At 45.8% G+C, this 13880-nt stretch overlaps 1 protein-coding gene across 1 annotated transcript in view; it reads left to right on the plus strand.

The window, feature by feature from the left end:
• Positions 1-1374: 1374 nt before the first annotated feature.
• UST (uronyl 2-sulfotransferase) overlaps positions 1375-13880 on the plus strand; it is a 288827-nt gene continuing 276321 nt past the window's right edge. Inside the window, exon 1 of the mRNA XM_082669303.1 lies at positions 1375-1701. Within this exon, the coding sequence (XP_082525429.1) occupies positions 1446-1701 (256 nt within the window). The 5' untranslated portion in view covers positions 1375-1445. The remainder of the gene's footprint in view (positions 1702-13880) is intronic.

Below are 13880 nucleotides of genomic sequence, written 5' to 3' on the forward strand. Positions count from 1 at the left end.
AAAGCACCCTGACTGGGAGATAGCACCATGCAGTGGTTCTTATAGTGGGCTTGAGCGTCAAACAGGTTTGAGTGTGGCACCCAACTCGACTCCTGGCATCTCCGTGACCTTGGGCAAGTCACTTAAGTCTCAGGTGGCACAGCTCCTATGTCTAGCCATGAATTACTCTTACTGAAGTGAGGCTGATGCGAGCAGCGCTTTCTGTGCATCACCAACCCTCGCCAGAGGGTCTGTGTTTGATGCAGCTTCCCTGCCCGGAAGGTGCTCTTTTAGGTCCAGAAACTTCCCTTGGAAGGAAGGGTGGCAGCGATGAAATGGGTATGCAAGGGCTCTTTCCTCTTCATATCTGCTAGAGGAAAGACCTCCTTGAGTCCGCCCTATAACCCCCCCCCCCTTGCCTTTCTGGTCGCTTCCTGGATGAGCAGCTGTAGAGCGAAGGCGAGCAAGGAGCAAGCGTCCTCCTCTGGTTCTCTTCCAGGAGTTGGGGCGATGAGCCTGGCCCTATGGGGTCATGTTTTAATTACAATTTACACCACTTGCTCTTTCACCATCTCAGCAAAGTCTTGAACCTATCTCCAAGTACCTTTCATCGGCCTTTTGTAAACAGCTCGGCACACAGAAGGAGAATCGAGTTTCTGAAATGAGAAAACAAACAAAAACCAAAAACCATATAGTACTAGAAGAAGTCGTGCTTCTTCCTGCCGGTGACTGTTTACGAGAGGGAAGTCAGCGGGGCCCCCAAGAGGTCGCTGGTGGCGCAGGAACTGAGGCCAGATTGTAGAGAAAGGGGGAAGGAAAAAAAACCCCAGAAACTTTCTTCCTTGTAGCGAATAATCGCCGCCCCCCCTCACCCCCCCTCCCCCGCTCCAGGCAGAGGCAGTAACGTGACACCCGAGAGAAACCCGTAGACCCGAGCTGAGAGAGGGAGGGAAGAGGGAGGAGAGAGAGCGGCGGAGAGCCGGAGGGAGAAAGGGGAGGAGAGGGAGGAAAACCCCTGTCAAGGAGGTGGAGCGAGGGGATGGTGTCCGCCTCCCGTTCCTCCCTGCCGTTTTTTAGAGGAGCCTGAACCCGGACAAAACACGCCGAGACCGACAGACACAAAGCCGGGGGGTCCACGCTGGCGCTGGAGGCGAGCCCCGGCGGCCGCGAGCGAGCCCGAGGCGCGGCGGGGCGCGGGGCACGGGGGCGCTAGCGGGCGCGGGCCGGGCGCGGGCAGTGCCGCCGAGCCGGGGCTGGGCACCTCGGCCGCTCGGGCCGCGGCGGCGGGGACCATGCCGAGGAAAGTCTCCTGAGCCCGGCAACTTCGGCCCCTCCCCGCCCCCACCCGGGCTGCCCTCGGCGCGGCCCTGTCCATGTGCAGCCGGCCGGCCGGGCTCTCCTCCTCGCAGGCGGATGGGTGACCTTTTCCTGGCACGGGCAGGCTGTGCAAGGCGGCGGAGCAGGCGATGAAGAAGAAGCAGCAGCAGCAGCAGCATCCCGGCAGCGGCGCGGATCCCTGGCCCCATGGGGCCCCTCTGGGGGGCGCCCCTCCCGGCCTGGGCAGCTGGAAGCGCCGGGTCTCCCTGCTGCCTCTCCTGCGCTTCTCCCTCCGGGACTACGGTTTCTGCATGGCCACCCTGCTGGTCTTCTGCCTGGGCTCCCTCTTCTATCAGCTCGGCGGGGGACCCCCGCGCTTTCTGCTCGACCTGCGGCAGTATTTGGGTAAGGAAGGGAGACGGGAGCGAGGGCGGCGCGCGCTGCTCGAAGTTGTGCAGGGGAGAGTGGGGCGCGCCGGGCACTCTGGAGCTGCCCCCGCCGCCGCCTCCCCGAGGCTCCCCAGGTGGGACGCTGGGGAGCATCGGTGCGGCGGCCCCGAATTGCTGCTGCCTCCAGCGCGTCAGTCTGTCTGCGCCTAGGCGGGGGCGCCGCGGGGTTGATGTGCCGGGCAGGTAGCCCGGGGCTGGGCGCTGCATACCTTCCCCCGCCTCCGCCACCCCCTCTGGGCGGAGTGCAGGCGTGTGAGTGAGTGTGTGCGAGTGTGTGTATATTCAAGCCTGGCAGAGTGGGGAGAGACGAGGGGCAGCGACTGCCCCTCCATGGCATTAGCGCCCACAGTCCCGTCCCGTCCGGCGCTCGGGGTCGCGCGGGTGGGATTGACTCCTACCCACGGCCTGTTCTGTGAATTGTGCCCCACGAGAGCTCCTGCCCCCTGGCCTGGGTGGCCCAGGGGCAGTTTTCGGGCTCCACGCTGTCCCTGAGCTGCCTTGTGCTTGGGGCACCCCTTGCCCACCCCACTGTCCTCAGCGAGTGAGTCGCGGGGAGCCGGGGTCCGGGGCGCGAGTCACCCTGGCCAGCAGTGTCGCCTACTTCGACTGAACGATCCTCAGCGCTGTGTCTCAAATCTGAACTTTTGAGGGGAGGGCGGGTTGTGCCTGGCTTATTAGGAGCGAGGTCGCCTATTTTAGCAGAGGTAAGGAAGGAGTGTGCGAAGAGAGAAAAGAGCGTCTCCAGAGAGAGGGCGTGACCCGCAGCTCGGTGGTCCAGGCACGGGGAGAGCGGTGCCAGGGCCCAGCGAAAGTAACCCCCAGGCCCCCGGTGCGCGCCTTGGCTAAGGGAGGATGCACATCTCTCACAAGTCTTGCGGGGGCCGGGGCGGGGGGAGAGGCTGGGAGGGATTCAGCTAATCGCGAACGTCCAAGGGGATAAACCTAAGCCCCCGGCAAACTTCGGCATCTGCGTGACGGGAGCGAAGGCGCAAAGGGAAGCCCCCGGAGCGCTGGCACCATAATGGGCCAAACGACTCCGGCGGCGGGAGGCTGCCACCCTCACCCACAGAAATCCCTTCGTCGCAGAAACCACAGGTCTGGATAGCAGATCGTTTTCGAAGGAAAAAACCACTTCAACAAAGTGACAAATGTGTTAGAGCGTTTTCAAATGTACACGCAGATAAAATAATGTTTTTTTCCACGTAGAGAAGCTCAGATTTTAAAAGTTACACTTCTTTTTCAGTAGAAACTTTAGGGAACTACGGTTTTTCTAAGATGCTTTAGGGAAAATTAAAGGAAAATATTGCCCAAGTAGATTTCCAAACATATCTGGTTTCTTAGAGGATTTGGGGTAATATGCACTTTTGCTAAGGAGTCAACTCTCTTCTTTCGAGTTCTGTGATAGGAAGTCTCACAGCCTCATAGGCTCTCCGATTCCTGCTAGTACCACACAGGTCACAATTGTTACGATTACCGACAATCACTGTTAACTGGCATAGGGAGGGAAGTGATTTGGAAGCTCAGGGGCCTTTCTCCATAAACTCTGATAATGAATTCTTTGGTGAGGTTCTTTTAAAGCAAAATATGCAGGCAAGTGATGTAGGGAAAGTACAGTGGACAGGGAAGGAAGACATCTGTGGTGTCCTGAGGAGCACTTGGCTTTGGGCAGGGCACTGGAACCACATGGGCCTCAACTTTTCCATAGGTAAAATTCTGGGCAGGACCAGATTGTCTCTGACACCTCCACACAGCTTTTAAAATGTTATGGCTCTGATACCCTTCTTGGGGCTGGGGAGCCTGGGAGGAGGAAGGAGCAAAGGCATGTAGTGAGGCTAAAATCAGGAAACCGCAGCATCTAGCATGTTAACCTCTTGAAAATTCAACCAAATACGTGTGGTATCCAGAATTTAGTGTGCTTTCATTCTATATTTCAAAAAATGAGGCCTGATAAATTTGGAGGCTTATTTGCTGGAAGGGTGAATTCACAGCATTCACTCAGGGAACCAGGAAGAACTGAAGGATGGAATATTGCTCCTATTATTAACTCACCATTGAGTTTCTGACTGATGTAACAGGTTAAAAAATGACATCATTGTGAACTGAAAATAGGATACCCTTGGCCAAATTTGTTCCCTGTTGTTTTGTTATGTAAACATAATGATTTTCAGGAAAAGCAGGCTTGTGGTCTTTAAGAGGATCTAAAATATACCCTTAATAAAATAAGACCAAGGTATCTGCAGAACTACTCTCCCCTTGTTTCCTCCATTCTATTATTTTAGTGTCTGTGAAAACAAAACTGTGGTTAGTAAACACATCCTCTCAATTTTCCTAGGTAGCCAATTTTGGAGGCAAGTATTTTTCTTAAATAAAAGTTCATATAAAGTCAAAATTTTCCAAATCAAAATAATATTTATAGCAATATTTGTCTTGACAGGATATTATTTTTAATATACTTGTATAATATATTACATCTGACATAGTAGCTACTAAATAAATATTTGTCAAAGTGATGACTGCACCTATTGTATCAAATAGGTAGTGTGATGTTTAACATATTGAATATTCTCACAGGAAAAAAAAAGGACCATTTATGATAGAAGCTAATATTTATTGGGTATGTGCCAATCAGTGCACATGTAGGATGAAATTGTATTAGCATAGCAATATCATAGGTAGGTGCAGCTGTTATTCCCATTTTTGATATGGGAGAAGGGAGGGCAACGAAGTTCACCGACTTGCTGAGGGGCGCATAGTAAGTAAGGCAAGATTTGAACCCACATCCGGCTGAATCAAGTACCCATTGCATTAGCACTACAAGCAGTTTGAGAGAAAAAGGAAATAGAGCCAAGATGCGAGTGGAAATCTAAAGGGCTGACTGGCAAAAAATGATTATTTTTATTTCCATAATTTCACTTTCCTTTTCTTGATACTTTGAGTATCTTGAGGGGCCAACAGAGAAGGGAAATACTTCAAGCAGCTGGCCTGCCCTTAACTCCACCTTCCTGTATTTATCTCCATGTTGCTGCTTCCATGTACTAAGCAAATGAACTCTCCCAGAGCCACACAACTGGAGGTGATGTGAATTGGAATCAAATTAAATCTTAAATGCCTAATTTCTTTCTTTAGCAGTCGTTCACGGTCTAGGCGGGTAGTTCTGAATGTGCGGTCCCTGGACCTGCAGCATCAGCATCACCTGGACACTTGTTACAAGTTCAGATTCTCAGGTCTCATCGCAGACCTATGGAATGAAAGAGTCTGAGTGTGGGACCCAGGAATCCATTTTAGCAAGTCTTCCAGATGATTCTGATGCCTGCATAAGTTCAAGAACATTGTTCTAGAGTTGCTTTCACAAGCAATTGCTTTCACAAACAATTGCTTTCAATTGCTTTCACAAAGTTTCCTATGTATTTGAGAGAAAGAGGGGGAAGAGAGAAGAGATTTATAAAATATTTAAAAAGTGATGGACATGGTTTCATTTTTTTTAAAAATTAATTAATTAATTAATTTATTTTTGGCTGTGTTGGGTCTTTGTTTCTGTGCGAGGGCTTTCTCTAGTTGTGGCAAGCAGGGGCCACTCTTCATCGTGGCGCTCGGGCCTCTCTCTATCGCGGCCTCTCTAGTTGCGGAGCACAGGCTCCAGACGCGCAGGCTCAGTAGTTGTGGCTCACGGGCCTAATTGCTCCGCAGCATGTGGGATCTTCCCAGACCAGGTCTCGAACCCGTGTCCCCTGCATTAGCAGGCAGATTCTCAACCACTGCGCCACCAGGGAAGCCCCATGGTTTCATTTTTAAACTTCAGCTTTTAGAAATGCATCTGCTTTGCTGCTTACGCCCCATTGTTTCAAGGGAAGGACCGGCCAACAGCTGCAGCCCCAGCTGGCTTTCGAGTTTCTGAGGTTAGAAGATGCACGGAATGAGGTGAAGGGGGGCAACCAGAAAGCATGGTGTGGAGAAAAAAAGGGAAAAGAGTTGGTAATGATGCTTTTTATTCTCACAGGAACAGGGGTCACACAGCTTCTTTTTTCTAGTCATTTTGGGGAAGGGCAAAGTCTGTTCTTTTTAAAGATGCTTTTTGCTGCAACAGATTTATTACAAAAGAAAAGGAAAGTCAGTAAGTCAGGGAGAGGAAAGTTATGCAGGCATAACTCTTGTCTTGATTCTTTTCCTCCTTGAAATAGGTGGAGAGAGGAGAGCATAAAACACACAATGGGATAAATAGCTGAATAGAGCAAATTGCTATACTTAACTTGGAGACCATAGTCTTTCCAGTTCAGTGAAATTATTTCATTTATTTTGAAGTGGCATTCAGACTTCGACTTGCTATGGAAAACCAACCAAAATCAAATAAAATCTCCCGCAGAAATTAGATTATGATGCAGCCTCTGCCAGTAGCCTCATTACTTATGAGCTGTGGAAATATCAAAAACTTGGAATAACACTCGTTACATCTATGTAAACCGAATAAGTCGGATGGCTTACTACTGATCCTGTACAACCGGCAAACTCGAATGATTTATTATCAGGACTTGGGTACGTGATTTATCCTTTATGGGGACTAAAGCTGTCAGATTGATCTCAAGTTAATAGGCTTTCCTTTCCATTTTTAAATTATACTATTTAAAATGGAGATATATTACTTTAGTTTTCAGAATTGCTAATCTTTTTTTTTTTTTTTTTTTTTTTTTTTTTTGCGGTACGCGGGCCTCTCACTGTTGTGGCCTCTCCCGTTGCGGAGCACAGGCTCCGGACGCGCAGGCTCAGCGGCCATGGCTCATGGGCCCAGCCGCTCCGCGGCATGTGGGATCTTCCCGGACCGGGGCACGAACCCGTGTTCCCTGCATCGGCAGGCGGACTCTCAACCACTGCGCCACCAGGGAAGCCCAGAATTGCTAATCTTGATATGTATATTATATATGAGCATGGCAATTTTGAGTCAGAAATGAAAGAAAAAGATGTAACTTTATTGAAGTTCTCTGAGTTTAAATGAATTTAAAGGAAAATGTGAAAATTGAGGTCCAGATCTGTTACAAAATAGTTTCTCTGAACCTTAAAAGTCAAATTAATTTTCCTTCTGCACATCACGCATGGTTTAAATATAGTATTCCAGGCCCCAGACAGCAATCTAGGAAATGAATGCATAAAATATGATGTTATCAATAGAAATTGTTGACATAAAAAGAAAATGACATTCTTGTTCATAGCTGCAAATTTATCTTATAGGGTTGGTTGGGGACACAGTAGCACTGTATTAGAAGAAGACAGAAAATGGAATTCAGCTATGGCAGACTGTTCTGTAAACACACAGCATGAATAGTGAAAAACATTCTGTCTTGTAAACTGTTTTTAACGTAGACTCGTCTCAGTATGAATTGTTTTAAAATACAGATAAATATGCATTATCTGGATTCTGTCTTTCTTCAAATTCCCTGTCATCAGTCCAGGTTTAAAACACTAGTTGGTTTTGTATTTGAGAAACTAGAATGAAAGTGCTCAAGCTTTTTGAGTCCCCAAAGAAAGAGTATCTTTTGCTTCCCTACAGGGAAGCTGCAGGAGCAGAAACTGTAGCTTGCCTTGCAGCTGTACTGAAGGGGGTCAGTGATGGGCAGTGAAAAGGCATCTTATTTGACAACTGTAGCTGCTAGAATGATTAGGAATTGTCACTTGCTTTTTTTTTTTTTTGGAAAGAAATGAGACTTGACCACAAATAAATTTTGTCTTACCTATATTTATTTTTATTATAGAAACTCAACTTTAAGCAAACAGTGATATACATAAATCCTTTTATTTGTCAGAAATGGGGACAGAAACAGTAGCATTTCACCAAAAATCCTTAGTTGCAATAGTCAAAAGAATGTAGCGACTATTGTGCAAGAACGTTACAAACAAAGCACATTTCAGTATATGCTATTAATTTTTTTTGAATAATTTTAAAAAATTAATTAGATTATTTATTTATTTATTTTTCACTGCATTGGGTCTTCGTGCTGCGCATGGGCTTTCTCTGGTTGCGGCGAGCCAGGGCTACTCTTTGTTGCGGTGCGTGGGCTTTTCATTGCGGTGGCTTCTCTGTTGTGGAGCACAGGCTCTAGGCACGTGGGCTTCAGTAGTTGTGGCATGCAGGCTCAGTAGTTGTGGCTCACGGGCTTAGTTGCTCCGTGGCATGTGGGATCTTCCCGGACCAGGGCTTGAACCTGTGTCCCCTGCATTGGCAGGTGGATTCTTAACCACTGAACCACCAGGGAAGCCCTATGCTACTAATTTTTAAAATAGCTTTATTGAGCTATAATTCGCAAACCATACATTTCACCCACTTAAAGTTTTTAATAGTTTAATAGCTTTTAATTGTTTTTTGTATATACCTAGGTAAGGGAAACTATTACGATAGTCACTTCTAGAACATTTTCATCACCAGAAAGAGAAACCTCGTTCCCCTTAGTTATCCCTTCACTCTTCCTCCGTCTCCCCAAGCCCTAGGAACTAATCTATTTTCAGTATCTGTAGATTTGCCTCTTCTGGACATTTCATAGAAATGAAATCATATAATATGTGGCCTTTTGTAACTGGCTTCTTTTACTTAGAACATTGTTTTCAAAGTTCATTCATATTGTAGCATGTATCAGTACTTCGTTCATTTTTATGGCTGAATAATATTCCATTGTATGGATATACCACATTTTGTTTATCCATTTATCTGTTTCTCATTACAGTTGTTTCTGTCTTTTGGCTGTTGTGCATAGTGCTGCTGTGAACTTTTGTGTGTAAGTTTTTGTATGTACACGTATTTTCTGTTCTTTTAGGTATATACCCAGGAGTGAATCACTAGGTCATATGGTAATTCCATGTTTAATTTATCGAGGAACTGCCGAGCTGTTTTCCACAGTGGGTGCACCATTGCACATCCCCACCAACAATGTACGAGAGTTCCAGTTTCTGTATAACCTCACCAACACTTGCTCTTTTCCATTATTTAGACTGTAGACATCCTAATGGATGTGAAGTGGCATCATATTGTGGCTTTTTTTTTTTTTTTTTGCATTTTCCTAATGATTAGTGATGTTGGATATCTTTTCCTGTGCTTGTTGGCCATTCATATATCTTCTTTGGAAAAATGTCTATTCACACCCTTTGCCCATCTTTGAACTAAGTTGTCTTTTTCGTTTTGAGTTTTAAGTACAGTATCTGGGTATAGAGTAAAACCTAAATAAATTCCTAACGATTGAACCCAAAGACCTCTTTAAAAGACTCTTGGGGGTCTTACAGTTATGGATGACTTTGAATAGTAAACACTTTGCATTTAGCTCTAATGTATGAATATTCATAAATAGGTAGCACTTAACTATTTTACAGATGTCACAAAGATTATTGTGACTTATATGTGGAATATGAGTGTAGTCAATCTTGAGCAGCAGACTGTAGTACAATGGAAATGAGTATTCTGTCTTTGTGTTTGTTCACTAGAGAGGAGCTGATGAGCTCAGCGTAGGGAAACATTTGGGTACGTTATGTTCCTTATATACTGTACTATGAGGCTACCAAGGAAATCTTGAGAAAATTGGAATTCATGTGCAATTCATTTTTATTCACACTGTGGTATAATATACAGGACAAATATATAGTCCTTCAGTAAATTAGTAAAATAAGTTAGGAATTTTTAGGAAGAAACTGTTTTTTCCAAAAGTGTTGGAAACTTTCAGTAGGTTTTAAAATATATATTATCAAAATAAGAAGCTTTAAAATAAGTACAGTCAATTCCATGCCTTCTGGAAAGAGACTCAATTTGAATAATTTGTGACACTCTCATATTAAAATTATCAGGGAGCCAGATAGCAGTTTAGTGTTGAGGGTATGCTGCACCTCTCCATCTATCTCGGGTTTTATAGCGGTTGTCTGTAATTTCCCAAAGCTAGCCACTGGCTCATTTTTCTTGCCTCACTACCTGCCTTTGCTTCTGCTATTGCCTCTTTGCTGATAGTTAAGGAAGCTCAAATTCCAGTGATGATCTGTGAACTCCTGTAGTATTTATTTCATGATCACTTTTGAAGTTTTGACATTCTACCTTGTATTGTGATAACTTGTGGGCAAGCTCCTTGAAAGGAGGACGCTCGTTCAAATACTTTCCATCTCTACTGTGACACCTCTGCTGGGTACCCCACAGGAACCCTTAGGAAGTGTCTGTTGATTCAATATATTTGCTAAGCAGACTATTCTTTTTTTTTTTTTTTTGCGGTACGCGGGCCTCTCACTGTTGTGGCCTCTCCCGTTGCGGAGCACAGGCTCCGGACGCGCAGGCTCAGCGGCCATGGCTCACAGGCCCAGCCGCTCCGCGGCCTGTGGGATCTTCCCGGACCGGGGCACGAACCCGTGTCCCCTGCATCGGCAGGCGGACTCTCAACCACTGCGCCACCAGGGAAGCCCTAAGCAGACTATTCTTTACTAGGGTTCCATATTCTGCTTTGCTTTGCCCTTATTTTAAGTAGACACCGTGGTGCAGTGTGCCAGGAAAGACTCAAGCCAGTTGAGTCTACAACCCATCTCTTTCTGGCTGTTTGAAGCATATGCTACAAGCAAAGATGTTAAAACCACTATGACATATACTTCTATAAACATTTCCTTCTGTGCACAGGGATAATTGTCCACCTCTTACCTGTGGGGATTTGGACTTACATTTATAGAGCTTTCCCTGTAATTAAGAATGCCTGCGGTCAGCCTAGAGATCTGGCTGCATACTAGAATTCAAACTTCTTGTTTCTTGTCATTTTCCTGAACCCTGAACCAGTTTTGGGAGTTTGCAGAATAGCAGTTTATCTCTTGCTCTAAGTCAACATCTTCCTTAGGTAGCAATTTGTGCTAAATTAGCTAGTACGTTTCAAGCATGAATTTGACTCTTTAAGGAGATGAGACCATAAGATTATGTGGTTTTTGAAATAGTGACTGAGCAGATTTTAACCTAGAATGGCAAAATGATAGATTATAAGATTAAGGCTCAATGCACGAACCCATTGACCCTTGTTTAATGAAAGATATGGAAATAACCTGAAGTCATGGCCTCGATTGAGTAATTCTTAGTTCATTCATTGATAGATGATTTAAATAACCATTTACATTAAGCTGTAACGCATTTCTGGAAACACCATTGATGTTTTTCTAGCTCAGTGCATATGACTTTCACAGTCTTGATGAAAATAAAAATGAAAGTATTCTGAGACATATAAACTCCTTTGTTCAGTCACTCAGAAAATATTCATCGAAAGCTTTCTGTGGGCCAGAAGCATCCAATACTAGAAAGAGCAGAGGTTTTAGAGCAGAGATCTGGGTGTGATCACTGTGCTACCACTTACTAGCTGGGAGAACTTGGGCGATTCTCTTAACTTCTCCGAACCTTAGATGTTTTAGTCTATACGATGGGATTAATAATTGCTATTTTATAAAGTACTTATCTGACTCAAGGCATGGCATTTGATTTCAGCAAATGCCAATTTTCTCACCTTATTCTTTGTGTCTCTCAGATGCCCTTTTCTTTTGGCCCACACACCCGTGCACACACACACTTGCACAAGCACACATACTAGTGGAGTACGCAAATTCATTCATGGTTTGCTTCCATTTGAAAGCACCATTCTAGTAGACCCAAGAAATATGAAATGACTGAATCAGCATTTTTGTGGCTTATCTTGTCACCCTCACCCTCAAACTGGTGAGGGCTCTTCAACAGCTGATAAGCTCCAGTCATTTGCCCTGTTAACTTTACACACAAACCTTTCTGCTTCTCATCCTCTCTTCTGCCTCCTGGAAACAATCTTTAAGAAACGTATTCTTTGCACAGCCTGCTTTCCTCTGTTTTGAATTTATCCACACGTTTCGCCCCCTCCCCGCATTCACGAAAGAAAAGTAGTTGTACAGAGGGAGTATGACGCAGCGCACTCTCTGCGGTCGCCAGCCGTTCTAGGACTGGACTGGCGATCCACGTGAATCAGACCCTTTCAGACGATCACAGTGTCAGGCATACACCGGGACTGCTGCTAGAGCTTCTCCCACTTGTGATGGAACTACCGCGTCCAGTAGCCTGGCACTGGTTTTTCTCTGGTTCCCATTTCCCTTCCATTGGAAGTCAGGGCAAGAGCAGAGAACCAAAGTAGTGGATCGTTTCTTTCTCAGAAGGCTGGGGAACTTGCTTCTGTTTTCCATTCTCCGCTTCTTCACGTTGCCTTCACCTGCCCAGCCATGGATGAGTGTAGGGGCCAGAGCCACAGGGCCGTTACTATCTGGTGTGGATGGTTACCCAATTCCTTGAGAACTTGAAAACAAATGGGATCTTACATTATTTGATAGAAAGTTAAATTTTGTCTAGGGAAACCGGGACCTTGCAGCTCCAACACAGAGCTTCCTGTTTTGACATGTGGGCTGCTTGACATAAGTACCTTCTCACTGGAGAAGCAGAACTGTCAGGCAAAGCTGTGCGAGTGGCTGGCAGGGCCAGCGGACCTGGGTCTGGAGGGAGTCCGCAAATAGCTCACGGGTCAGTGCTGTTAAGTCACACGAGCCTCCTAAGCTCATGTTTCTTCACCTCCAAAATGAAGACGTTTGATTAGGTCCGGGATTCTCAATTGGTTTTCTTTCCTGGGACCCTCCCTCATCAGCAGCAGTGTTTCCATGTGGTCTTGATGGTCTATCTGGGAATATGTCCCAGTGGCCAGGAAAGGGAGAATGGGTGTGGCTCTGGGGTTCTTTAAAGAAGCTCTCTAGGTGATGGTGCCCCTTTTTTCTTTAGAATGACTGAATTAGGCGCTTCCTAAGGTCCCACCTACTTTAAAATCATGTGTTGAAAGAGTTAAGAAGCCATTTGACTGTAACAACTGAAACTGTAGGGTATCTCCTTTGGAGCCAAATGGTTATTTAAAAGGTTTCAGTAGTCAAGTGACCAAGGCCAGTAGAATATGCCAGAATATTTTAGGCCATCATTTTCAAAGTCTTAATCATTGTTTCGTTTTGTTTTGTTTTGATCTTAATTAAAATTAGCAGCACTCCCCATCCCTGCTCCCATCACCAGTTTGCCCCAGCCTATCTGGACGATAAGGAGAGGATCTTGCTTCAGAAATTGTGGGAAGCAGAATGTCCTTAGGAAGGCAAAGAGAGAGAGGAAGCAGAGTAAGTCATGGATCTCCAGAATTCAGAGTATAAGTGTGATAGGAAGAAAGAAGGAAAACAAGTAGGGGTAAGAAAGCTGTGTTTTCAAAGAGGATTCTCACAGTCTTGGCCCAGCTGCCTACTGCTGGTCATCCCATTCCATTGTGGACAGCTCCAGTGGCTGAGGGAGTTCGCACAGTGTGGCAGGCTACTTCTCTGTGGCTTCTCTCTCTTCTGCTAGTTCTTCTGGGAGCTACATAGAATAGTCTGTTGGACTTCACCCTCTTTCAGAAAATTGAAGCTATGAAGGTGACTGTAATGCCCCCGCCATAAATCTTGTCCAGAAAAACAGATCTATCTTCCAGTAGTTCCTCATCTGAAGTTACTTTCAGATGCAGAAAGCACAAACAATAAATGAAAAAAAAAGAACAACATAAAAGCGAAACCTTCTGAACAATAACATCCCATAAACAAAGCAGAAAGGCAGAAAGACTCAGATTGGAGACAGATGTTTCTCTAGAAAATGGGATTAGTATGCAGATATGTAAAAGATCAATAAATCAATAAGAGAAGGAGAATTCATGAGATAAACGGGCAAAGAATAGGAGCAGGCAATTCACAGAAGAGCAAACACAACTGACCAATAAGCACATGAAACGATGAAACGGAGCTTCCCTGGTGGCGCAGTGGTTGAGAGTCCGCCTGCCGATGCAGGGGATGCGGGTTCGTGTCCCGGTCCAGGATGATCCCACGTGCTGTGGAGCAGCTGGGCCCGTGAGCCATGGCCGCTGGGCCTACGCGTCTGGAGCCTGTGCTCCGCGGCGGAAGAGGCCGCGACAGTGAGAGGCCCGCGTACCGCAAAAAAAAAAAAAAAAAAGATGAAATGATTTTCATTCCCTTATGCATCTTAATCACTTTCCTCTGTCTATGTGGCCCTTCAGTGGCCTGTAGAACTGAGGAATTCTCCAGTTCCCTTGGTTGGTGAGCCTCCTTTATGGAGAGGAGTATCAG

This window comes from Grampus griseus, assembly GCF_964374135.1.
Source record: "Grampus griseus genome assembly, chromosome: 13".
Taxonomy (NCBI): domain Eukaryota; kingdom Metazoa; phylum Chordata; class Mammalia; order Artiodactyla; family Delphinidae; genus Grampus; species Grampus griseus.